This window comes from Clupea harengus, chromosome 9 (genome assembly GCF_900700415.2).
Source record: "Clupea harengus chromosome 9, Ch_v2.0.2, whole genome shotgun sequence".
NCBI classification, from domain to species: domain Eukaryota; kingdom Metazoa; phylum Chordata; class Actinopteri; order Clupeiformes; family Clupeidae; genus Clupea; species Clupea harengus.
The window spans coordinates 9,043,437-9,071,317 of record NC_045160.1 but is presented as its reverse complement, the minus strand read 5'-3'; the positions used below and the strand labels follow the sequence as shown (position 1 = coordinate 9,071,317).

Here is a 27,881-nt window from a genome sequence, read left to right as displayed (position 1 = left end):
GAGGGGGGGTCCTGTCACGTCCGTGCATGGTCGCCACTCCTCTAGAGGGCGACGCCTTTCCTAGAACAAGCTAACACTCACCTTTCACCTGCACCGGGCTTTGTTGGTTCACCCACGGTGATTACAAACTTCCTACTTAAACACTGGGGGGCCTCATTTGCTAACATTGCGACCGCAGCTTAATCTGCGCCTTTGCCAAACCGCAAATAACGCACGGTATTTTGCATCCTATTTATCAAACAAGAACCCTCGTCGCGTCATCTGCGCCTAACACCGCCCATTAGTGTTATTTAGCGCTCCGCGAAAATAGGGAAGAAAGAGCCTGTGTGTTCCACCGTGGATGATGAGCTAAAATTAGAATTAGAGCTTTTGGTACACAAGGTTACAGCAAACTAACCCAGGTAAATATAGAAACTCATAAATATTTCTCCGTTTAGCCCTTCCGTCCACATTAAAAGTTGTGATCACTTTGAATTCAAGACTGTCTTTTACTGGTAAGCTGATTTGGGGTAATTAAACTTTTCAGCGAACATTGAGTGTCTGGGTTGCTATGGTTACCCCTCAGGGTGCCTGTGCAGCTTCATATTAACGAGTTTATGTTCACAAGAAAGTTCATATTCACACATATTAACATGAGTTAATCACACACAGGCAACTGCAAACTGTTAAGATGGGTCTCTAGCTAGAGATAGCTAGGATAGTTAATATCCAGGTTAACTGCTCCATAGCATCCCGTTAAATAGTCTGGTAGGAATACACGACACCCCTTACTTTAAAACGGCGTATTCCAACACTGAAAACCATGCTTTTCAAAAACGCTGCCCTAGGCAGATACATTTGAAAACTGTAGTTGTAGGTTGCCATGGCACTGGGGGTAGCTTGCACTTGAGAGGCTATAACATCAAAATAAACATGGAAGGTGAAATGAATATGCTGCTCTGTCTCCACAATTTACTTACCGGTAGTTTAGTTAGTGTACTTCGAGTACAAGTACTTTTCCTGAATAGATACGCGTTACTCCTACGCAGAAGGTGTGCACTGTACTCGGTGTGCTTGAACTATGAAATACCGTTTAAACCATACAATGAACGGCGATTCTGGGTAAGACGTGGCCGAACTTTTCCCAAACAGCTAGCTGGTGGGACAGTTTGTAATTCTATTTGTTTGTATGCCTATATTAAATGATATATCAAATATAAACATTTTTCAAATTTCTCGCAGGCACATAGTTTTAATTTAGCAGCTGATATGTCATGCTAAAACACCTCTTGTTTCGTTACTAATACATAATTAGGCGCACTTTACGCATCTCCTCCCATCTCTTTGCGACGAACACCCACTTTCCCACACCCACTTCCTAGCAGCGGTAATCTGCGCTTTTACTCAGGTGCGCCTCCTTTGGAAATAGGGTTTTATGTCTTTACCTGCTATTTTACGCCTGAAATGGGCGCAATCCTGTTAGTAAATGAGGCCCTGGGTGTCCCTCCACCTTCACTCCGTCATGAGTTACCGTGAGTATGTGTTTCTGATCTCTCTTAGCTCTCATGAGGATCGATGTGAGTGTTGCTACTTAGTATCTTCTCAGTGTTTGAGTTAGCACTAAGCTGACGTAGGCTAAACTAGCCAAGCTACCGAGTGACTGTGCATATAACTGTAATGTCACTGACGTGGATAATTACTTTCTATTTTTGGATTATACTTTCTCCGTTGTGGATTATACTGTGTGATGAACTGTGTCTACCGTCACAGACTTGATGTAGGATCTCCTGTGGGAATTACACTGCCAGCTCTGCTCTGTAAAGCTCACAGTAAACAGACGAGAACTTTTCCTTTTTCCTTTGTGGATTATACTGTGGATTATATTGCATGCTCTGTTCCGAGAAAACTCGGAGTTAATAAACTTGTTTGCATCTCACCTGCAGTCTGCACAAAATTGACTCCTTATCTCTTGTTCCTTATGTAGTGGGTTGGAATGAAGGTGCCTGTATCTTTAAGCCTGAGCTGTCTTGTGCCACACCTGACTGACGTCACTTGATGCGACGCTGATGCATCAATTACTATCAATTACTACTACTTAAATGTCCTCTTTTCGTTACATGTTTGTACATTTATTATTGGCCATTGTTGCACTGCGGGCGTGTGGCCAGATCATCTAAAACGGTGTGTATGTGCTTGTGGGTGCTGTGATCGGGCGTGTTGTGTTGAGTGTCAGTGAGGATTAGTGGTTATTTTGTTTTCATTTAATGTTTGTAAGTCTCAACTGTCTGCATGTTTTGTTGTTCATTTCCCTGTGCCTTCTGTAAAGCCCCACCAGTGGCGAACTTACCCCTGTGCCTGGGCACATAACACTTTGGCTATTTCTTACGTGCAGTGCTCTTATTTTAAGGCGCTTGTAGTATACATTTGGGGTATATTGTTTTGCTGTGCTTAAACTGTGTGCTACTTCACTTTCTTCTTACTGCCCAATCAGTCCTTGTGTGTATGTCTGTGTTCTTCTGTGTTTGTTTTCTGGTTTTCCTTTTTATTGCAGGAGTTGGGTACTGTCAGCAGGGAGGCCATGCACCTGGTGGTGGGTATCCACATGTGTGTCTGACCGTCTTTGCAGTGTAGGGTCACCCGGGTGTGCAGTGCAGTGTGTTCACGTGTGGTCCTTTGGACCCCCCCCCTCTTCTAGACAGATTGCCCCCTCTGTTAAGCCCCTCTCCTGCATATGTTTTGTGGTGTCTATCATGTCATTGTGTGTGTGATGACCAGCGGAGAATTTTCCCGTAGCTAAAAGAAAACCCCATTTAACCTAAATGATTCAATAAAGGAATACGTTATTTTTGTAATAGAATCCTGTCTCTGCTTTATCCCTGCACGAACCTGTGTGCTGTGTATGCATATGCTTACTGAATGCTCATGTTCATTGATGACTTGCAGTTATCAGTGGTCTCACTTAGTTCCTAAGGGGAGCATAACTCCTCTAGGTGGTGTAGTCGACAATCGAAACTCTGATCATTACCCTGGCCACTCTACACTTACAAAACGGCAAGAAATCTCTGTGTCATTATTGATGATCAACTGACATTCACTGCCTACATTGCCTCTGTCTCCCAGTCGTGCCGCTTTGCGCTGTACAACATCCGCAAAAGAGTAATATCCTTGCTGGAGAAGGCACTTCCAACACCGAGCTACAGGCAAAGAGAGCAAGAGTGGTCGGAAGCAATATCATCAGAGACGAAGGGGACATGAGAAACGTTTTCCACGGATGCACAATTAATGAGAAATCCAAATCAACATAAACAAACGTTAACAACAGCCTAATGTTAGTCTATCGAGTCCCAAGTCACTCGTAACTTTAGTTAATTAAGTTTAAACAGCATAGGCTATTTAGGTTACGTTTATTAACCTGACGTTGTTATGCCCAGCGCCTGCGTAGCATTTATGATTGATTTAGAATGTTTAGGCCTAATGTTTAAATTAAATATAATTTTATTGAAAGTGTCCCATTGCCATTTTTCTTATTTTATTGGCAACTTTTATAAAATGAGCAATGTGAATGAATGAGATGGTGCAAGATCTAGCAAGGAGACCTGGGATGTTTTCAGACGACTCACGAATTAACGTCGATCTCCTAGCTAATCATCTACAAACTTTTGGTGCTAGGCTAACAAACGTGAGGTTCCCAATGCTGTTCGTCTGTTGCATAGCAATAGCCACACACACGGGGACTATTTTCTCTAGGCTACTGAAATGCGATACACAACGTTTGGTGGCTACAACTATTTTGTGCTGGAAGGCAGCTTACTATTTATAATGTTGCTGGCAACCGTATTATCAAAGCAATAAGGTACTCAAGGCAGTACTGTATCATCAATAATGTACTTTTCAAGGGTTTACCGTCCCTCCGCTACGCGTCGGGCCTAACAACACCCTTGAACAGTAGATTATTGCGATACAGTACTGCCTCCCGTACCTCATTGCTTAAGTAAGGGCAAATGTTACCCCCAGGATGCTGCGCTCATCTAATGAGCGTCGTTTAGCATTCCCGCCTGTGCAAGTACGGCAATCTAGACTATTCTCATTCGTAGTTCCATGTTGGTGGAACGAGGCATCCCTCTCAACCTTTAAGAAGCTCTTGAAGACCTAACTCTTCGGAGAGCACCTCCCTTCCTAAATTGCACTTTTACTAGTACTTAACTTGCACTTACAGCAGTTACATTCCTGCACTTCTTTTCTATTTCTTATGTAAAATAGTATTTATTGTTACACTAGGTCTCTATTGCTCGTAGCTTGACTGTTATCTCCCTTGTACGTCGCTTTGGAATAAAGCGTCTCCTAAATGACTAAATGTAAATGTACCTGTTACCCCTAGTGTGATGGAAAAGTACTTGTAATGTGCTCCAGTTAGTTGAAAATGTAATAAAATAATTCAATACATTTAATAATGTCAGTCATGATCAATGATTAATATAGAAAGATTTTCAGATACAGTATATTCCCAAAATTCAACCAACATTTATAAATAATAAACTGCATCTTAAATAAACAAACTAGAAATAAAACCCAATTACTTTACTTCCTGTTATATTCAAGGATCAGTCAATAGAGACCAATATGAGCTCAAATGCTCAACAATACATTATGTAAGCTTTTAAAATATTTTATAAATGTAGCCTACTTCCTTTTTTACTACATTTTATAACCTATGTTCTCCATAGTATATTAATTCAGCATTGTGAGTAGAAACTGACATAAATGCATGATTAAGTAAAGGAACTATGTTTACGAGTTAGGGTCACAGTGTGTCAACACAATTGATGAAGCTGTTCATGACTACATCTTTACCTAACTTCATTTAAGAGCATGATTACCAAACCAGGATGTGGTTAACAATTGGTATTTTGAGTGTCAACTAACCAATGTAAATAATGCTCAATAACTAAGACAATCATTTCTACGATAAACACATAAACTTGTGTTTACAACGTAGTACTTTTCGGATCTGTGGAAGTTGAAGCCCATAAATTATTGGATTCAGTAGTGGAGGAAGAATTAAAAATTGTAGAGCCAATGCATTACGTAGACTAACTGGAAGATTTTCTGAACCATCCCAGCTGTAAAATACATCAAACAGTGATGTCATAAAGAAGATGACCAAAACAAAAATATGGGGCACGCAAGTTTTAGTAAACTTTGTTCTACCCTCACTGGATGATATACAAACCTTGACAATATGAGCATAAGAAATGAAAATGAAAAAAAATTGTACAATGTAAACTGAGATTATTACCATACTTAACACCTGGTTGGCTACGGCTTTAGAACATCCCAGCTTTATTATTGAAGGATTGTCACAGAATAATTTACGGATCTGAGATCCACAAATGGGTATTCTAACAGTAAGTAAAACAGATATTACTGATATCAAAAGAGGATAAGCCCAGGCCAGTACAAGCAACTTTAAAATACCACGTGGGGTCAAAATGCTATGGTATTGCAAGGGCCTGCAAATGGCCACATAGCGGTCATAAGCCATCACTGTTAAAATTGTGATTTCACACATTGCAGATGTATAAATCACATACGCTTGTATAATGCACCAACTGTAGGTTATTGTGTGAACATCAGATTGCAAATCCAGCAAAAATTTAGGATAAAACCCAACAGTCCCATAAAGTCCATTCACACATAGATTAGAGAGGAAGATGTACATAGGCTCATGGAGGCTTTTTTCTATTGTCACTATTAAGATCAAAGTTAAGTTGACTGTAATGATGAGGATATAAAGGACAAATGCCAACACAAAGTACAGAGGCTTGTAAACTCCTAATTCCTGCAGACCAGAATGAATAAAGAATTTAAAAGTAGAAAAGTTTTCCATTATCTCAAGCATATTTCACATGTATTGGGCTGCTATAGTCTGCTGTAACATCATAAAATAGCCTTTAAACACATCCACATACAATCACACTTCAAGTAACACATCATATTGTAGTATTGTACCTCAAAGTAAAAAAAAAAAGTTATTCACATATTGATATTTGAAACTGTGTTGTACAGCTACTGTAGAGACAGGCTACCTTCTGTTGCATTGTAAACACAAAGACATGATAGATAGCTCATTTATACCTTAACCTCTACCTTAGGGACCCATCACATTTCCACTGATTAACACGGCAAACTGCAACTGAAATGAGAGAGTAGCTCTTTAAACCACACTCACAGTGAATACGTATGAGTCACATTTTAACATTGCAGATCTTATTCTCATAACCCAGACGTTGTATTCTAAGAGCTCAATCTTTCAATTTAGACTTCAACTCAGCATTGTCTTTTGTGGATTAACCAGAAAAAGAGATGAAATAACATGAATTCTTCTTTAATGTGTGACTGACAGCAGTTAAAGGTCATTTTAGTAATTTCTGATGAGAAGCTGAAGCTTAAGGTATCTAGCAGAAGTTTTTGACCAAAAATTAAACATAAACAAAAGCATAATGCACACAACAATATTACTTACTGCAAATTTGGTGGGTTTTATAACGCTTCTTAAATATCCCAAGATTATCCTTGAATAAACATTATTTGGTAGATCACCAGAGAGAGAAGATAGTATTAGCCTTTCATTAAACCAAAATTTGACAGGTTAGGTCAAGAAGTCAAGTTCTTGTTCTGAGTTGATGGTGAAGATCTGATACAAAAGAAAAGAGAGTGTGTGACCGGAAAAGCTTTTGAAAACTAAAAAAGCGGCAAGAATTTGTGCCACTGTCTCATCTGGACAGGGAGGTGAAGCCAGACATAGAAGGCCCGCCCTGGCATTAGGCTCATCTGATGGGTGGAAAGCGGAAGGTTCAAACATTGGAGTTTGCAGTGGGCATCACGTTAAAACACACAGTTTTTGCACTTCAGCATTTCAGTGAACAACACCTCCACCCCAACAAAAGATGTGACATTTTATGCAGCACTTTTTATAAAAAGGTCTATGAGAAGTGATATCACTGGGAAATAAATAGCAATGAGAATATGTACAAATTGTATTTGTTAAAATATGTAAACTAATTGTTTGTTCTTTAAATGCATTTAAGTTAGTATTTGTAAATGCTTTTGCCTCTAAATTTAAGGGTATGTTTCTGCCACATAAAGGTACAAAATGGCATGTCGCTCCAGCTGTACCTCATTTGGTAACAATTTTGTACCTCTCCATAAAGGTTTTTGTCACTAGGGGTGCAGAAATTTTCTTTTTGGGTAAAGACCAGTCGCGGCTCCTGAAAAAATTCTCAGGGGGGGCAATTTTTTTGATAATGATTAAGGCGACCCATTCAGTAGGTACATTACGTTAGCTGATTAACTCATACAGCAATACCTTTTTGTCCACTATTGGCAGCACACAACAGTAATATGTCCCCTCTTGCGACATAGCTAGAGTAGCAAGTTACAGGTGGAAAGCTATGGAAGAAAGTTGCATCCAGGAGCCTTCATAAGCAAACATGATGTGGCTCCACATTAAATTATCCCACTTTGTCATTATCCACGTGTCTCAAATGTTGTATGATGTAACATAGCTTAACAGGACACATGATATGTCCAGTAACATCATAAAGAAAGGGTAACATAAGTCAAAACCAACAATATTTATTGACTGATCTTGAAAGTATTGGCTTACAAAAGCAAAATAAGTCATCACATGAAAAATTATTCAGTGTTAGTGCAAGAAGCGAACTGTGAAACACACTGTGAAACCTATGAAAAGTGACAGTGGTATATGAAATACAGACCGCGTTAGCCACTTCACGACCGCAATTTTATTTCGTTCCAATTATTGGATGTAGGATTTCCCTCCCTTTGTAGAAACCTGTTGAATGGATACATTAGGTCTAGGAAGTCCGAATTGTTTTGTTGTCAATTTATCTTCATTAGTACGCCGACTAAAAAGGAGTTTCTGTCAAAGAGCGAATCAAGTTATTGCACTGAACAGGGCAGCCATCTTGACAGAATATGCCTCCGTCGAAGCTGTATGACGTTCGTATAGGCTTTTACGTCCACTACTTATGACACGACATGGAGGGGCGAGCCCTCCCGGAAGCCATAGAGAATGCATTGAGAGCTCTGTTTTGTGAAAAAAATGGATTTAACATGGGAGTCAATGAGAGGTCATTTCGCCCCAAATCGCCCCAGAAGGGGCGGGGCCATTTGAAGCACGACTTTAGGCTGACTGAACGACTGTTACCTGATTCGACAATGACATACAGAGGCAGATCAGACAGTCTAGTGGTAGAATCCAACAGAAAAAAAAAGTTTACATTTAAATTTACATGTCATTTACGCGACTTACAAGAATATTGCGTTTATACTTGTGTTTATACTTTCGTTTTTTTTTTATTTTTCCCCTAGGCAGTGCGTCGCCCCAATCGCCCTTATGGACAAGCTGCACCTGGTAAAGACAAAAAGGTAAAAAAAAAAATTACCTTTATGAAGGTACAGTGCTTGATCCCAGATAGGGTACAGCTGGAACAACGAAGCACTTGTCCCTTCTAAGATTAATTCCTGTACTTTGATTTATTGGTGTGTATATACCACCTTGTAGTGTTCACACTATTTAAAAAACACATGAATCTGACTAATGTGTTTTTGCCAGGGTTCCAGCCGGGACGTTCTGTGTTGGCACGGGTTGGCCCTTGGTATTGTCACGGGACTTCAGGACACAGAGGTAGAGTTCAGATGGAATACTTTATTGTCTGGATACAGCAAGAGAACAGGGACAACAGAACTTTAAACAGGGAATAACGGAAACAAAATAATCGCAGGTGCGCGAAAACTAGGCGCAGGAGCACGGAACTAAGAATTTCGAGTAACACTTGGACAGACTAAGCACAGGGGCGTGAAAACAAGGGACGCAGTGCAATACCGGAATGGAAACTGGATAATCAGGCTCAGTAGCTGAATAACGCGAGTGTGAGAAGGTGAATTCTCCCCCACCTCACCGTGGCAAAAAGGGATGGTGCCCTTTAAGACTCTTAAACTCCTCCCCCATAATGGTTGGGTCCTGGCTCACCTGAGTCAAATGTTGGATATAATTAAGCCCAAGTGGCTGTGCCCTATTTAAAGGGTGCCTCATGTGTAGAGAGGGAGAGACTGTCTATGAGGCATGAGAGCACGGACAGAGGTATTAAGACAAAAACACTTCCCTGTTTACCGGAGTGAAGGAAGTGTTTTTGGTGTGTGGTTGTGTGGACACGGTGTCTTTATGCTTTGTCTTTGTGTCTTGTATATTGTGCCTGTTTTTGTGTGCTTGTTTTGTTTGGTTTAGTTGGTACGGCTAGCTATGTACTTAGCTTCGGGCTGAGTGCCTGGGCCTAGTTTGGGCCTGGCTTGGGCCTTGAGAGGGTGCCGATATTTGGGCCTAATCGGCCAAGCAGGTGCCTAGGGTGCCAGGTTACTTCAGTCCCGGGTGAGTACGGCCGGTATCTGTTATCTGTTTGATTTACATGTGTTTATGTAGTGTGCACTGTGTTGGGGTTGACAGTCCCCCCCCTGTAAATAAATATATATATTTTTTATATCAAAACCACCATCTCCTGCACTGTATTTCCCCTACACCACCAATTCCAGTCGCCACATCCCTGAAAGAACGTGGGGTGACCGTCCGGTCCCTCACAGCGAGGGATCGCCAAGGCTGTAGTGTCGCAGGTCAGTAAGTCCTTTGTCATACGAGGCCAGACACCGAGTGAAGGGAGTGAGGGGTTTAAGTGTAGGAGTGACAGGTGCTGGCCATCAGTACCAAGGGGATTGTTGATGCGGTGCAGGTGAGCGAGTTGATGTTGAAGGGGGCATGGCAGGTGCAGGATCACGCACTGACGTGACAGGTATATTGCTTTTCATTTGACATATAAATTGGAATTGCTTCACCATTGTCTTCATTTCACAATGACACAGACGCGAGTGAGAGTTAAATGCTACTTGTGGGGGACCGGGCGATCACCCCACGTTTTGGGATGTAGGCTGACTGGAGTTGGTGGTGAACATGGGGGAAAAAAACACCATGCAGGAGATGATGGCTTTCTCTCCCCATTGGATCTGGGTGGATCCAGACTTCTTGGTACAAAACTGGTGCCACAAACCTGGCGGTACCAGCCCACCAAACTTAGGAAGGGCCGGACGTAATTTTTTGTCCGGATTACTCCCTGGCCAAAAACATGTCCCAGGTAGCTTACCTCCTCCTGGGCATGTGCACATTTACGTGGGTGGACAGTCAGACCAGGACGCTCAATCCGCTGCAAAACCTTACCTAGATGATGCAGATGCTCCTCCCAAGTGGTGCTGTACACCACAATGTCATCCAGGTAGGCCGCAGGAAAAGAGTCCGTTCCAGCCAAGACACTGTCCATAATTCTCTGGAACATGGCAGGCGCCCACATGTGTGTCTGACCATCTTTGCAGTGTAGGGTCCCCGGGTGTGCAATGCAGTGTGTTCACGTGTGGTCCCCCCCCCCCCCATCCTAGTCAGATTGCCCCCTCTGTTAAGCCCCTCTCCTGCATATGTTTTGTGGTGTCTTATGTCATTGTGTGTGTGATGACCGGCGGAGAATTCTCCCGTAGCTAAAAGAAAACCCCATTTCACCTAAATTATTCAATAAAGGAATACGTCACCAAATGTGAGTGACCGGCGCGGCCAGCCCACGATTAGGGATGTGGACTTCGGAGATGGTGGTCAAAAGAATCGCCGGAGCAGTGGTTTACGTTTCCAATTCAACAATATTAATTTTTTTTCCAGGTTGGAATTTTAGCAAAAGCAATAACAAGCACAAACAAAATACTTAAACAAAAACAAGCTTCAATAGCAAAATGCAGCGTAACAGTGTTACCTTCCAGAACAACTCCTCACAACAGGTAAGCTGTCCTTCTACCTCAACCTCATGCCTCCGCTCTACCGTGTCCAGTGTTCCACCTTCTGCCCCTCGCAGCACTTCCTCAGGGCCATCGCCCTCCTTCACTCTGGCATAATCCATACTGTGGTTTATATCCATGGCGACATAAGCACTGCGGGCTTTGCCACTGAGGTGTGGCACTATATACACCGCCCAATCTTCCCTGGGCCAGCGATAGGCCCTGGCAAGTCGCTCAAAGGTGGTGAGGTACTGCTCAATATCCTCACCTTCCACATATCTCAGAACAGCTTTACGTGACCATGGCACTGGAGCTGCGCCATCTCTATTCAGGTTTGCATTACCTGGCGGTTGGGGCTAATGCTGCAGTGGTGGCGGCTGATCTGGCTGTGGCTGCGGTGGCAGCGGCTGTAGATCATGCTGAGGCAGCAGCGGCTGTAGACCTTGCTGAGGCGGCGGAGATGCTTGACGCAGTGGCCGATTTTGCTCAACGTCATCACGGAGCTGGTTTAGCTAGATCTGCACACTTCGCCATCTTTGCTCCTGCTTACTAGCATCCCGTTCCTGGGACTTCAGTGTCTTCTCCAGTAGGGTGTATAACCCGGCTATATCACCTGGCTTCTCATCATGCCTCCGTGTTGCGAGACTCCAGAAGGGGAAGGAAGTGTGAGAAAGTGAAGACTCCCCCACCACAATGGTTCGATCCCGGCTCCCCCACTATAGTGGCTGGACCCGGAGGCCAAATTGCTTCAACTGAACTCAGCTGGCTGCCCCTATTAAAAGGGTGCCTCATGTTCATGGAGGGAGACTTTTCTGGAGATGGCCATGAGAGAACTTTGCAGAGAGCTTTTGAACAGAAAGCATTGAGAAGGCATTTGTGAGCAACCCTTACCTGTTGTGAGGTGGAGGGGAAGCTGTGTCTAGCTGTGTGGACACCTTGTGCCTTGTTATGTGTGCTCTGCTGAACTGTGATCAGTAATAATGGTGCTTGGTGAAAATCTGGACTATAGTTAACCGGTGACTGCCCGGTCCCTCACATTCTTTACCTTCTCACAGCGATACACAACGTTTGGTGGCTACAACTATTTTGTGCTGGAAGGCAGCTTATTATTTACTTACTATTTATAATGTTGCTGGCAACCGTATTATCAAAGCAATAAGGTACTCGATGCAGTACTGTATCGTCAATAATGTACTGTTCAAGGGTGTCGTTAGGCCGGACGCGTAGCAGAGGGACGGCAAACCCTTGAAAAGTACATTATTGACGATACAGTACTGCCTCTCGTACCTTATTGCTTAAGTAAGGGCAAATGTTACCCCCAGGATGCTGCGCTCATCTAATGAGCGTCGTTTAGCATTCCCGCCTGTGCAAGTACGGCAATCTAGACTATTCTCATTCGTAGTTCCATGTTGGTGGAACGAGGCATCCCTCTCAACCTTTAAGAAGCTCTTGAAGACCTAACTCTTCGGAGAGCACCTCTCTTCCTAACTTGCACTTTTACTAGTACTTAACTTGCACTTACAGCAGTTACATTCCTGCACTTCTTTTCTATTTCTTATGTAAAATAGTATTAATTGTTACACTAGGTCTCTATTGCTCGTAGCTTGACTGTTATCTCCCTTGTACGTCGCTTTGGAATAAAGCGTCTCCTATATGACTAAATGTAAATGTACCTGTTACCCCTAGTGTGATGGAAAAGTACTTGTAATGTGTTAAAAATCACACTAAATGCCTTCTGATCTTTTGCTGTGATAAACAAAACAATAACAATATGAATGGGAGCAACAATGCAACTTGAACATTTTTGAAAATGTAATAAAATATTTAAAAATATTTAATAATGTCAGTCATGATCAATGATTAATATAGAAACATTTTCGGATACAGTATATTCCCCAACTTCAACCAACATGTATGAATAATAAACGGCATCTTAAACAAACAAACTAGAAATAAAACCCAATTACTTTACTTCCTGTTACTGTATATTCAAAGGTCAGTCAATACAGACTAATATGAGCTTCATTGGTCAACAATACATTATGTAAGCTTTTGTAAATATTTTATAAATGTAGCCTACTTCCTGCTTTACTACATTTTATAACCTATGTTCTCCATAGTATATTTATTCAGCATTGTAAGTAGAAACTGACATAAATTCATGATTAAGTAAATGGAACTATGTTTACCAGTTAGGGTCACAGTGTGTCAACACAATTGATAAAGTTGTTCATGACTACATCTTTACCTAACTTCATTTAAGAGATTACCAAACCAGGACATGGTTAACATTTAGAAATTTGAATATTAACCAACTAATATAAATAATGCTCAATAACTAAGACAATCATCTCTAGGATAAACACATCATTTTGTGTTTACAACATAGTACTTTTCGGATCTGTGGAAGTTGAAGCCCATAAATTATTGGATTCAGTAGTGGAGGAAGAATCAAAAATTGTAGAGCCAATGCATTACGTAGACTAACTGGAAGATTTTCTGAACCATCCCAGCTGTAAAATACATCAAAAAGTGTTGTCATGACAAAGATGACCAAAACCGAAATATGGGGCACGCAAGTTTTAGTAAACTTTGTTCTACCCTCACTGGATGATATACAAACCTTGACAATATGAGCATAAGAAATGAAAATGAAAAAAAATTGTACAATCTGAACTGTAATTAGTACCATACTAAACACCTGGTTGGCTACGGCTTTAGAACATCCCAGCTTTATTATTGAAGGATTGTCACAGAATAATTTACGGATCTGAGATCCACAAATGGGTATTCTAACAGTAAGTAAAACAGATATTACTGATATCAAAAGAGGATAAGCCCAGGCCAGTACAAGCAGCTTTAAAATACCACGTGGAGTCAAAATGCTATGGTATTGCAAGGGCCTACAAATGGCCACATAGCGGTCATAAGACATCACTGTTAAAATTGTGATTTCACACATTGCAGATGTATAAATCACATAAGCTTGTATAATGCACCAACTGTAGGTTATTGTGTGAACATCAGATTGCAAATCCAGCAAAAATTTAGGGTAAAACCCAACAGTCCCATAAAGTCCATTCACACATAGATTAGATAGGAAAATGTACATAGGCTCATGGAGGCTTTTTTCTATTGTCACTATTAAGATCAAAGTTAAGTTGACTGTAATGATGAGGATATAAAGGACAAATGCCAACACAAAGTACAGCGGCTTGTAAACTCCTAATTCCTGCAGACCAGAATGAATAAAGAATTTAAAAGTAGAAAAGTTTTCCATTATCTCAAGCATATTTCACATGTATTGTGCTGCTGTAACATCATAAAATAGCCTCTAAACACATCCACATACAATCACACTTCAAGTAACACATCATATTGTAGTATTGTTCCTCAAAGTAAAAAAAAAAGAAAAGTATATTCACATATTGATATTTGAAACTGTGTTGTACAGCTACTGTAGAGACAGGCTACCTTCTGTTGCATTGTAAACACAAAGACTTGATAGATAGCTCATTTATACCTTAACCTCTACCTTAGGGACCCATTACATTTCCACTGATTAACACGGCAAACAGCAACTGAAATGAGAGTAGCTCTTTAAACCACACTCACAGTGAATACGTATGAGTCACATTTTAACATTGCAGATTTTATTCGCATAGCCCAGATGTTGTATTCTGAGAGCTCAATCCTTCAATTTAGCATTGTCTTTTGTGGATTAACCAGGAAAAGAAATGCAGCAACATTAATTCTCCTTACATGTGTGACTGACAGCAGTTAAAGCTAATTTTACAATTTTTTTTTCGATAATGAGTAGCTGAATGTTAAAGTATCTAGCAGATGTTTTGTCCAAAAATTAAACATAAACAAAAGCATAATGCACACAGCAATATTCATAACTGCAGATGTTTGAGTGGTGGGTTTTCACTTCACTTCTCATATATACCAAGCCTTTTGCTTGTACAAACATAATTTGGTACAAATGGTCAATCAATGGACAGGTCAGGTCAAGAGGTCAAGTTGACTTTTATTGTGTTCTTTTGTGACTGAGACGTTGTGAGGGAGGTGGATTTCTCACTGTCGTTTCTTTCGAAGTTTTCTTTTGATATGCGAGACAATGAGTTTTCATTATGGTGATATTGTGCTGTGTGAGGTGGTGTGAGTGTTAGGCTTTCTCACAAGGACCCAATCGCAGACCAGGTTGCAAAAAATACTTGAGGATTTATTTCCTTCAACACAGAACACGCAAAAAATTCCAAGCAGGCAAAAACACAGAACAGAGCTCCAAAGGTAAAAAACACAGAAGATCAAAAACAGAAAATCTTATACGAAAATGCAGGATTCAGGCATAGATTCGCACAGACAAAGAATTACGATCCGACAGCGAACTACAGAGGCACAGGTCAATATATAGAAGGGGGAACAGAGAAAATACACAGGTGAAACCAACAAGGGTAATTAACAAGGCACAGGAGAAACAAATCAGGCAACAAATCAAAGGTAAGATGGGGAACAGATGATATATACAGGTGAAAACAATTCAGATAAAACAGATAATGGTGAACAGATGCATAGGCCGGGAAAAAGCAGAGGGCGGAGTCTCTGGACAATAACAGAACGCACATGGCCTGATCACAGAAACAAAACAACCAATATGGCGAATTAAACAAACGGGGGGAAACCCGTGGCATAACAAAACACAGCAGCGATCAATATGAAAAATGTCTCTTAGATCGCAGGGATCTTAACAGTGAGGAAGAGTGTTGTGGTTGTTCGATGAGTTTGATGGTGAAGATCTAATACAAAAGAGAAGAGAGTGTGTGTGAGTGAGTGGAAAAAGCTTTTGAAAACTTTGAAAAGAAATACATTTGAATGATGAATCCTGAAGTGTTTGACCAACGCTGCTAAATCAGGCGTCTTGACCGGCGTGCAGGAATGAAGCTCCCCTCCAGCTGGATGTGTTTCCTTCCGTGTCTAAAGCCTCACTTTTAAATATCACAGCTTGTGACATGATGATGTTCAATATTGAATGGCCCGTTGAATGGCACATCTCATCAACAAAGAAGAATTTTCATTGATAATGTAAAACTAACAATACCTACGATGCCATCATTTCACCCTTATCCCCTCCAACCAGGTAGCTAATGTTATGATAGCAGCCTGACATAGCTTTTTAGGGACTGGCTTTAGAGACTAGTTTACGAGGTAACACTAGCCTTGTTTGCTAGAGTGTTTCTGGTATGGTGCCTGGTTAGCTGCAACAGTATCTTCCCTGCCTAGTTGTACATGAAATTTGGTTAATTATGTCACCAGGTGGGGTCGCTGGTGCTCCCACTTTAGCTAGACCACTACTCTGAGGAGCAAACCGCATCCCCCCCAAAGAGATGTTAGGACTCAGGAGATAAGCTTTAAAAAGGTGCTGTTTCGCCTCGAGAGGCTCCGGCAGGGGGAGAGGGGGAGTTTGAGAGACTAGGGGGATGGTGACGAGATGGCAGGGGGATGGGGCAGTGGGGGGTTAGTCCGTGGCACAGCGGTTTTTCCCGGTGCCTCCTACAGGGGGTCTGACTACTGGTGAACACTACCTACTATTGGCTAAAACCTAAGTGCCTGCTAAAACATTCTAGTCAATGATGTTGATTGATTGCACTACATGCAATCAAAGAGAATCAACTTCTGGGGTAGGCTAAAGGCTAAGGTTTATGAATTCAATTATATTGAGTTAAAAGCAATATGTTTTAACTTTAGTCAGTGAATATCAGTATCTAGTGCTACTTTTTTTAACTTGTATTAAATGAGCAGATTAACTTGTAACATACAGGTGACAGTTTACTAATGCTCAATAGATAAAAGAAATAACGTTTAACCATGGTAAAACATTCGCTGAACATTTGAATATGTATTGTTGAACTTTTGTACATATAATGTTGAACATTAGTTGAGCAATAGAATGTTCAAGAAAGATAAATTAAATTATTTGTTGAATATCTAGAGACAAACATCTACAGACAAAAGCGAAACAGCTGAATTGTTAAATCTCAACTAATAACTTTGTAAACACTCTGTATGCCAACTATCCAAATAAAGTGTCAATGAAACAAACTGAACCCTTTTGTAGGGGCACGTGATGTGTTGTAAGCTTGCCATCTAAATGAAATTGGCCATTTTGTATTAACCAACATGTCAATAAATCCGCTAATATAAAATATTTAAACCAGGCAACTAAAGAAACGTTCAACCCACCCTCTTTCAAATGTATGCTCTGTGTAAATGTTTCATTATGGATGACAGAGATGTGGAAAAAGCTGTGACTCATTTAATCACAAAAGCATGCAACAGTTGATGATCTTAGGATATAATATGGTTGTGATATATGCACCATCATCCTATTGCAAACAAGTGTGTGGCGATAATACTATAACAGAAACATTAAGAAAATAAAGTAGCTTTGTAATGCTCATTACCAACTGTTTAACTGGCACAGTTTCACTGTTATAATACTGTGTTCCTTGCCCATCTGTCTACAAACCACCTGTGCACACATACTTTGTTTAACAGAACATACTAGAATACACCAAACTAATTGTGCTTATACTTACAAAAAAAATTCTATTAACAAAAATCAGCTGTGTTTTAGAGACACAGAGAATGCACACTTATCTGATGCATGCGTGTGCACCCCTGACCCTGCAGAAGAGATACTGACAGATGTTGGGTGACTATGGTAATGTGATGATGACAATAGATATGTCTCTATTCATCGATATAAGTGGGTTCTTGTATGGTTTGTTCAACACAATCCTGTCACAATGCCCTATGCACAGCTTTAATTAACATGTCCAATCCGTGCGGTTACTGTTGTAATCTTCTACTACTGCTGAGCGATCACACTTTCGCATTGGTAAATGGTAGGCCCTGACCATGTTAGATGGAAGTAGAGGAGTACAAAGTAGGCTATAAACTCAACACCAAATAGGTTAGTTATAGGCTACTATGGTGTCAGAGCACTGCCATGCAGAATTTGACCTTTAGTTTGATGTTAAGGATTCTCGTTCCGTTTTTAACCATCAACCCTTGCTCCCCTTGCTGTAAACCTGCACGTCCCCACACTTTCAGAACCACTGCCTTCAATTCTGATGCCCACATTCTTCACAGTTAGAGACGAGATTAAACAACTGTGTACCAGATTATGCAGATCTTTGATTATCTTCATTACAATAATAACAAAGTTAATAATTAAGGCAAAGGAAATAGCTTTTTTATTTGAATCAGTCTTCTTACACAAATGCATAATCCATAACAGTTCATTACTGCTCCACCTTTTCAAATTAAAAATTGAAATTTGAAAATTGAAATGTGTTGCCTACAAAGCCCAACATTGAACGCCCACACTATGATCAGTGTACACACACATACAGAGCAGTGTGTGTCCTGTGTATGCAGGAAGATGGCAGAGAACAGGTTTTATGTACTTAAAAGTCTTCACTGACAGTGGTTCTCTGTACAGTGTCAGCCTTTTGCACAAAAGACATACACTGTATTTTACACAGCCTGCTACTCAATTAATGAACTTAATACAAACAGTGTAGACATTCTTCATTGTCTTGTGCTATTTAAAAAAAAAAAATCATTTCACCCGGCACCTTCTTGTTTCTAAAGGTCCATATTATCTCACAAATAATTCAGTTCATAGTGGTGATTTTTATATTGCATGGTAATAATTAAGAATTAATAGAATTAGTAGTCAATACTGACACAGCTAAAGGTGCTGTACTACACAGCTCACAGGATATGTAACCTTTATGTCTTATGAGCCACTTCATTTTTGCTGCAGATTCGGATCAGTTTATTCCGCACCTGCTGGAGACTAAGCCCATACACAATTGGGTTAAACAGAGGGGGTATCACTAGAAATTCCACAGCTAAAATGTTACGCAAGCTCAGAGGCATGTTGCTGGATGTGTAGCGACTGTACATAACATCGAAAATAGTTGCAAAAATAAAATTAATTATAGTCAACAGGTGTGGAATGCAGGTTTGCATAAATTTAACTCTTCCCTCATGTGATTTCAGACAGATTCTCACAATCCTACAGTAGGAGTAGAGTGTGAAAAGTGCCTGAGCTATCTGCATTATTATTATGATAAATCCAATGATGTTGTTATGTGTAGTTGGTACGCAGGAGAGTTTAACTACTGACCAGTTGTCACAGTACAGTTTGTCTATGTGAGAACCACATAGGGGGAGCCTAGATGTGAAAATGATAGCAACTACAGACCACACAAGAGGAAAACACCATGCAAAGACAAGTAGTTTGATAACCATCAGAGGTGTCATTAAACGGTGGTACTCCAGTGGTCTGCATATGGCTACATACCTATCATATGCCATTGATGTTAAAAGACTTATCTCCCATAAAACAGACGTGTAGATAATGAACAGTTGTGCTAAACAGAAGCCGTATGATATAACGTGAACATCAGAGTTAAGATCTTTGAGAATCTTTGGATAAAACCCAAAAGTTCCATAGAGTCCATTAACACACAAATTGGACAGAAAAATGTACATGGGTTCATGGAGGCTTTTCTCCACTGCAATGGTGATAATCAGAGTTAGGTTCACTGAAATGATCAGGAGAAAAGTGACTGCAGTCAAAACGAAGTACAGAGATCTATAGTTCCGCACTTCTTGCAAACCAGAGAGGCTTAAAATCTTCACAACTGACATGTTTTCCATTCTGTTGTCTTTCAGCAATAACTGAGAAAAGGTTGAAATGTTCCCTTTTGAGGGCTGACCACTTATAGTTAAAGTATGCACTCAACGCTGTAGATTTACAGTACAATACCAGCAAAAAAGCCCATTTAGATTTCTAAAAATGATATATACTCATGCTATAAAATGATCATGGGTAGTCTTGGTTTTATCATTACCTATACAACATTTTGATCTAGAAAGTGGCTATTTTGATCTGAGGCAGCACATGATGCAAGACTGTTATACTCTGCTCCAACTCAACCAAGGGATCAACAGGAACTCACCTGAGAGATTGTTGTTTTAATTGTGTCTCTGCATAGGCCTAAACCCCTGGATAGTATGTTTAAAAAGGTGTTATGTTTACAAAACACATTTTATGACCCTAAAAGTGAATGCTTTCAACAGTAATTCCTGTTTAGTTACTACTACTTTTGTGCATAATTGGCCTACACATTTTAGGCACTGAAATATCTCTATCAAATGTAAAAATAATTTATATCAAATGTATCCCAAACTAAAGCATACAGATAGACGATGACACCCTTGGCATTTTATCTAGTATTTTTTATCTGAAAGTGATGTAATTTCCTGTAATAATTTATTATATACAGATATTGTGTTTTGAAATTAGAATAACAGCCAACCATTTAGTTTAAATATCGTGTTAATATTAGGGTTACAACATGGTCACTTTCTAAACAGTGTTATCACAATGAGTTAACAAACAAAAATGTATATTTGAAGCCTATATGGTTATTATTAATAAATACATATCTAAACACCATTAACAATGCAAATCAGTACACTTGTCACAGTTATAGATAGTCAGCCAATAGCTTTAATCCGGTGTCCGCATATTTTTAGTATTCTACTACGAATCTTAGTGAGGGTTATTCCATATATGAGAGGATTTAATAGAGGGGGAATAATGAGGAATTCTACAGCCAGGAAGTTTCTAATTGTTTGTAATTTCTGAGTTGACCCATATCGAGCATCTAACACATCAAAAAGCAATGCCACATTGAAGTTAATTAAAGTAATTAAATGAGGCAAGCATGTCTGCATAAACTTGGCCCAGCCTGATTTAGATTGCAGGGATGTCCTTATGATATGGACATAAGAAATGATGATAAGCAGAGCCTCAGACACATGAATAAACATCAAAACATATCCATATATATTGTTCCCAATTGTTTCCACACATGAAAGCTTCACCAAAGGCCAATTTGAACAATAGATCTTCTTGAGGTGTCTGCCACACATAGGAAGCCTACTTGTCAATAGTGCACCAACAGTGGTCTCTGTAAAACTGAATAGCCATGTGAATAAAAGCAGATGCAACACTCTCTGAGGTGTCATGATAGAGTGATACTCCAGTGGCTTACATACAGCAATAAATCTGTCATAAGCCATCACTGCCAAGGAAGTGTATTCACAGAAGACGTAGTAAAATATAAAACATATCTGTATCAAACACTCACAATATGAAATCAGATTAACTTCAGATAACAAATCAACAAGGAACCTTAGATAAAAACTGTTTGCACCTAATATTCCATTGATACAGAGATTAGACACAAAAATATACATAGGCTCATGTAGCATTTTGTCCAAGAAAATAGTAATGATCAAAGATGAATTAACAAAAACAGTGAATAGGTAAGCAATCAGCACAAAGGCAAAGTAAATGTGTTTGTTTGTAGCTGTCTCATTCAGTCCATTAAGTACAAACATAAACTGTCCTGTAGTGTTCTCCATTTAATTTACAGTGGCTGTATAAACTTTTACTCTGTTCAAAAAAAGGAGCAATTCCAGAATAACAATGATTTAAAAAGTAAAGAAAATAACACATTACATCCACAAAGCAGTTAGTCCTTGTTTGATGCTACAAAAATAGAGTCAGGTAGCTGTCTCCCATGGCACTAATGTCAAAGTAGCGTTAGGTCCAGGTGTTTATAAAGGGTTTACCTGAACCACGCCTATGATGACAGTTGCCTTCAGATATTCTGATGTGTGGAGATTACAAATATACAATTACATACAGTTCTTCTCCATCACAAAATAAGGAACAGAGATCCAGTGGTTTGATCATTTTGCTGTGTATGACACAAACTTCACATTATTACACATGAGGTTGTGTAAGCCCGAAATGGATCTTTGCAGTGGAAAATCACAGATCGACTTCTTCCTCTAGTAACTGTTCATTTGGTGGGGCCTGGGTGTTGGTTTATGGTGGCCCCAACAAACATTCCAGAGATGCACTGTCCCAATTGTTGATTTTCCAACCCCCTGCTGAGACTCTTATCTCAAACCTATGTGTCTGGTTCTCTCTCTGTGCTTTTCCAGGCCGGGGTGAAACTAGGGGCAGAGAAATGAGTGTAAGAGTGCTTAAGTGAAATATTGCATTGTAATATGATTTCTTTGTCATGTTTGGGTTTATTTTAATGGTCTCAGTCTGAGTGGGAAAATGGTCTCAGTTCTACAGCTGTATATATTAATTAAAACATGGATATCAGAGACCTGATAATTCTGGTCTCTGTGAGAGTGCAAAGGTATCTCTCTTTGGAGGGGGTCCACCCCAAATTTGGGTGAGAACTCCCTCCATTTAGTTGTTAATGTGTGATTCTCATCTTGAGTAACCTCTTATCTATGGGGGTAATTATTAGGCCAGATGCAGGACTAAAATGGATACTTAAGGGTAAGACAGTCAAAGAACTTGGAGCATTCTGCAATTCAGATCTCCCTCACATCCGTGTGAGTAGCCACTTCTAAGCAGCCAGGTATGTTCATGTTCTCTAAGTGTTTTTATGTTTCCTGTGGTGTTTTAGAACTTAAATTCTTCATTTTAGACTTGTTAGATTGTAACTGGTAGTAGTCACTTGTACCTGACGTAATAAATTGGTAATTCTGACCCACTATGACCTCTGGTGAAATTCTTAACTGATGTGTATTATGGATATGGTGATCCGGTAATACTGACTAGGATTTGGTTACAGACCTAGAGTGGACAACACACTTTTTGAGGTTCCTGGCTAGAATCAACTGGACTAGACATGCTGCAGATAAACTGTTAATTTTATGATATAGGGATAGGATTGCGAACCAGCCTCTGCACTGGATCAAAGGGACATACATAGAGTGGACAAGCAGTCTGGCGCTCTGTCACTGAGCCACAGAGATCTAACAAGCTGAAATGTCCCTGTAACAGACCTGTAGGACCTCTGGGTTAGTTCAGACTAGATGTGGGTTATGTCTGTGGATTTGTCAAGAAGGAATCGGCCGGCCGTGACAAGATCCTTCAATGACACCATCCCAGTGAATAGCACGGTTATTAGTGAGTAAGGGAGGAAATTCAAATACAGACGATAGGTGCATTGAGTTGGAGATCAGCCTACAATTCCGGTAGTAGAACTACAGTAAAAGCGAGGAGCTTAGACTGGGTTCCCAAAAGAGTGGAGTCAGACACAGAAAATGGAGTCAGATTAAGTATGAACATAATAAGAAAGATGTTTTAACAAATGTTACTTTTTCAGCAAAGCAAAGAGAGACGAATCCACCCAAACCTTCCAGACGGCTATTCCCTCATTGGTCTAGGAAATTACGTCTTTACAGTTGCTACTGTATTTTTTTCTATGTTCATATGCCCTGATGAATTTTTTTAATTTGAATCACTATATGTGAGTAATCCTGATCATAAATATATCTGTATTCAACACAATTCTGGAAGAGTGGGATGGAGTGCTTGGGTGGGGCAAGGTTATTTAGTTTTTAACTGTATTTTAAAAATTGATTCTGGCTTTGTTTAAGTTCAAGTTTATATATAGCACATTATCATACACAGAGGTCATTCAATGTGCTACACTTTAAGCTCACCTAGAAATAGGAAATATAAAATAAAAAGCAGTGCAAAAATTAAAAATTAAAATAAAATCCTAACACTACAAAATAGTCACCTTATAAACACACACATGTCAGTCAAGGCAGTGGAAAATACGGCAGTTTTTAAAGTTTTGTCTTCTTTTTAAAACAGCTTATTTTAGGTGAAAATTCACTCAAGTTACCTCAGGACTCCGGAGTTGCATATAAGTATATTTATTAAACAACAACAACAAAAAGCTTGTTGGGCTAACCCCCGTCCCAGCAGGTCAGAGAGAGGCACGGGCCCCCTCTCAGAGAGAGAGGTAGCCTGGGCTTACTCACAGACTGCAGCAGACGAGAGAGAAGCAATATTAAACACATCGCACAAGGTTTATATAGATAGAAATTAGCGTTCTCTGACGCCAAAACTATTTGTCAGCAGGGATAACCACGTGGTGGGTATCTGACATCCAAGGATATCTTACTATGCTATCTTTCTTGTAAAGATGTCAGTTTGACCCTTCTTATCACCTCTGGTCAAACATGCTCTTACACATATGCAGATTAAGTGGCACCTAATAATCTAAATTACACACACACAGAAACACAGAAAAGCCATGTTCCTGCTTACATAAGCACATGATTCATTCATATTAATACATGGCACTTGATTAATATATCATTAAGTCATTAACAGTGTGTCGAAATTATCTCTATCTTGTTACAGTTGGGGTAGATCTGATCTCCATGGGGAGCTGGTTCCAGCAGATGGCAGCATAACGGCCTAATGCCACAGGATCTGGTTGCTGCTTTTGTTCAACTTGCAGAATTTGCGGGTAGTCTTCACAATAACTTGCCTTGCCAGCTCCCGTTGTAATGTTAGCTAGTAGACTTTCTGTTGCAGCTGCTTGCACTGAACTTGTTTACTCTCTGTTAGTGGTGTGTTCTTGGCTAATGAGAAATTGCTGCCATACGAATTATAGGTCGGTGTGACTACACAGAAAAGGGGGACCTTAGGTCCAAGAGCTGTAGAAGTAAGATAGTTGCCCCTGTGAGAATGGGCAGAATAGAGAGTAGCAGCTTCCCTGTGAGAGCAAGGAGAATCGAGTATTAATAATAGGTGACTTGGGGTCTTGTTCGCCAGGACAGGGGGCATAGTTCAGTTGACATCAGGATTCAGTTACAGAGATTGACTGTAGGAAAGGTGCTGACCATTAGGCAGAGGTGTAAAAAGTACTGAAATGTTGTACTCAAGTAAAAGTACAATTACTTTGATGAAATTTTACTTAAGTACAAGTAAAATTACCCATCTAAAAATCTACTCAAGTAAAAGTAAAAAGTAGTTCATTTAAAATGTACTTTAAGTAAAAGTTACTTAGTTACTTTCAACAACTTGATCGGGGCCGCTCCTATATAGTGCAAAAAAGGACAAGGGGTCATAAATCCAATACAAAAACTAGTTATTTTTAATTAAAGAAAATCTTTAAAAATATAAGTGCAATGACATTAAACATGTCAAACATTAAACATTAAACTGTCAACACAACATTTAAGAACTTTTGGGAGGACATGTCAAGACATGAACCACATGACAGCTAAAATAAAAAAGTTAAAATGACGCTGCCCCACTATATTAAAACTTTGGTTACTTTACTTGTGTCCACCTTTAGAGCATTAGTCTACAAACTTCTTGTTGAGTTTGAGCAGCAGCTGATTTTCAAGGTGTGTAGAGTTCATCCGGGCTCGCTTTGCAGTAAACGGAAACTCGTCACTCGCAGTCACTCGCAGGCGGCCGAGGCAGGTAGGCCAGTATTGAGTTTCAGGGACAGTTTTATGATATTCTGAAAGGAGTTCAGCAGATCCATATTGACTGAGACACAGGCTAGGTTCCCTTCTAACTCCCCTGTATCTTCTGGACTTCATTGAGGAAAATAAATCATCTTCATCTGATGAATGTTGTCCAACTTGCTTCAGCCCCTACCATCCGGTCAAGATGTTGTCTGACATAGACTAGACCTGTAGAATGACAAACCACAATTCTGACAATTAAGTATTGAGCTGCCATCAAGAGTGCATCTTAACACAGAAATAGCTATAAATAGCTACTTGAGATGACAGACCTACAGTATATATACAGAATGATATATTGATACATTATTTTCTATTTCTACATGCATCACCATTCATAATCCTACATTCTTGCTAACCGAGACCCCTGAGCATGAACATGAAAGACGTGCACGTTGCAAAGCCACCACATCGTGATAAATTCGAGATAACGACATTGACATTGACACATTGACTTGTCCAACTGTCTGACAACGATGGTGTGCGCATTCACATCGTTCCTGTTTCAGGGCATGGGAGGCAGCCAAATGATTAGCCTAATATCAGTTTATGCGGTGTATCTTATTGCTGATGACTGATCTGCAGTTTTTAACACAATATGAGAGACTGAACATAGTAATGCTATGAACTGAAACGAATGGAAGACAGGAATGGAATTATTATTAGTCTATTGGATGACGGCTGTTAACAGAAGGATGGGTACAGAAGGATGGGTACATGAGTGTATAGCTAGCCTAGCTAGCTAGCTAGTTGACGTTAGCATACTCAGGGTGGTTGCAAGTGCTAGCCAAAATGAGGCTACAAGTGCCATGACACGCATATTTTGCTTATTGTAGCAAAGCTAATAAACAACAAAAACGCTGTCTGAACTACTAATGGAAAGGGACAAATACTGTACTTACCAACACATGCTTGCGCAGATTTGAAGATTAATTTTTATAAGCAGAAAGTTCTGTCTGGCAGGGCAGGCACAGCTTACACAGCATTATGTAGCTGTTGCCTCTTTTAGGTTGGAAGGCAAACTGCTTGCTGAGTTGTGGATACGGGGTTTCTTGATCTTCTTTAATTTTAACTTGCGGAAAGTTCGGTGCTTCAGCTTGTTGGTCGTCCGCAGCTTGTTGGTAGTCCGCACTATCATCTTCCTCCATCTATATCTCTCGTGACTCGACACCGGTTGGCTTGCATCGACTCTATCATCCTCTCTATGCAGCATCCACCACTGCAATGAGAATTGTCGTCCGCGATTCCCGCCTTTCGGTTTTCTTTCTTGAACTATGTTTTTTTTTTACTCAGTAACGGATGTAATTTCCAATGTAGCGAAGTACAATACTTCAGTCAAAATCTACTTAAGTAAAAGTAAAATTACCGATTTCAAAAACTACTTAAAAATTACAAAGTACACAAAAAAACTACTCAATTACAGTAACGTGAGTAAATGTAATTCGTTACTTTACACCTCTGCCATTAGGTACAGTATGTCCCTGATGAAAACACACATTTGAGTTACTGATTAATTCACACAATGAACAAATTCCAAGTGTACCTACATTGTACCTACATTTATATATATATATTATAGTCTAAGATTATCATCAATCTCTCATCCATAATGAAGAATGTAGGCCCACAGAGCATCCAGCATTTGTTAGTGTTATGCTAGTAGCTTACCAGCTCCATCACTTGCTGTTTTTCTCTCTTTTTTATAGTTGTATGTCTGTTATTTTATATGGAACTTGGCATCTGAAATAAAGATTTATATATATATTTGACTGTTTATGGGCTGTCTGTTAATGTACCAATCAAAACAACAGCAACAGACATGTTTCATTCCATAACTGACCTGGGTAGTGAGTTAAAGCCAATGTATGAGCAAATATGTTAACATGTCGTCGCTTATTATCAGTTAAGTTAGCTAACGTTAGCTGTTTGCTTACACCGTGTTGGTACACCTGGAATTCGTCCATTGTGTTTGGTTTAATCCGGAGCCTACATAAATAGTCAGCCTCTCCTCCAATCAATCTGTAACTGTAGCCTGACGTCACGTTGACTATGCCCCTTAACTAGTGGACAGAAGAAAATGAGTCACACATATCTTTCTCTCTTCACCACCGGCATTGCCCGGGAACACACATCTCCCTCTATTCCTGCACTCTGGAGAGTGCACACTCGTCTCTTAGCCGCTTAGAAGAGCAGGCTCTCGCTCTCACATTCGATGCAACCAACTCAAACCCAGTCTTATGGCAATAACTGCTGGTGAAATTCGCTCCTCATTTGCATAGGATTAAACTTTCCCCAACTGTTTTCGCTCACTTCACCCAAGTCGCTCGTGTAGGTGAAACCGGGGTTATTACATTAAGTTAATTAAATCAGTCTCATAAAATTTAATAATCATTAAATTTAGTATTTAATATTTTATAATTAAATTACTAAACAATGGAAAGTTCTAGTTGTATCACTATGCTACAATCTATGCATGGTATCACAATACTAAAGTACTACAATATCACTACACAGTCTATAACACTTTATGAAACAACTAGAAAAGTGAAGGCATT

At 39.9% G+C, this 27,881-nt stretch overlaps 4 protein-coding genes across 4 annotated transcripts; all 4 read right to left on the bottom strand.

Annotated features, from left to right (window-relative positions):
• Nucleotides 1-4,939: 4,939 nt before the first annotated feature.
• LOC105899841 (olfactory receptor 6N2-like) lies at nt 4,940-11,362 on the bottom strand. Its single transcript, XM_012827059.2, has 4 exons — nt 11,210-11,362; nt 10,845-11,117; nt 10,101-10,373; nt 4,940-5,818 (listed from the first exon to the last, which is right to left on the bottom strand). Exons 1-4 carry the CDS (start codon nt 11,360-11,362, stop codon nt 4,940-4,942), a joined length of 1,578 nt encoding a protein of 525 aa, XP_012682513.2.
• A 1,857-nt stretch (nt 11,363-13,219) lies between these two features.
• On the bottom strand, nt 13,220-14,352 carry LOC105899840 (olfactory receptor-like protein DTMT). Its single transcript, XM_012827058.2, has 2 exons — nt 14,341-14,352; nt 13,220-14,098 (listed from the first exon to the last, which is right to left on the bottom strand). The coding sequence occupies exons 1-2, from the start codon at nt 14,350-14,352 to the stop codon at nt 13,220-13,222; spliced, it is 891 nt and encodes a 296-aa protein (XP_012682512.2).
• A 4,252-nt stretch (nt 14,353-18,604) lies between these two features.
• Nucleotides 18,605-19,602, bottom strand: LOC105899839 (olfactory receptor 1-like). The gene has a single exon (XM_012827057.3). It carries the CDS (start codon nt 19,600-19,602, stop codon nt 18,667-18,669), a length of 936 nt encoding a protein of 311 aa, XP_012682511.1. The 3' UTR covers nt 18,605-18,666.
• Nucleotides 19,603-20,445: 843 nt separating this feature from the next.
• Nucleotides 20,446-21,378, bottom strand: LOC105899838 (olfactory receptor 8I2-like). Its single transcript, XM_012827056.2, has one exon. The coding sequence runs from the start codon at nt 21,376-21,378 to the stop codon at nt 20,446-20,448; it is 933 nt and encodes a 310-aa protein (XP_012682510.2).
• Between the last annotated feature and the right edge of the window lie 6,503 nt (nt 21,379-27,881).

Coding starts and splice junctions, on each gene's coding strand:
- LOC105899839 (XM_012827057.3), bottom strand. CDS start 19,602: ATGGAAAACATGTCAGTTGTGAAGATTTTAAGCCTCTCTGGTTTGCAA.
- LOC105899841 (XM_012827059.2), bottom strand. CDS start 11,362: ATGACGTTGAGCAAAATCGGCCACTGCGTCAAGCATCTCCGCCGCCTC. Junction 11,118..11,209: donor GCATTAGCCCCAACCGCCAG/GTAATGCAAACC, acceptor GATATTGAGCAG/TACCTCACCACCTTTGAGCG. Junction 5,819..10,100: donor TGGTGGGCTGGTACCGCCAG/GTTTGTGGCACC, acceptor TCTGGTCTGCAG/GAATTAGGAGTTTACAAGCC.
- LOC105899838 (XM_012827056.2), bottom strand. CDS start 21,378: ATGGAGAACACTACAGGACAGTTTATGTTTGTACTTAATGGACTGAAT.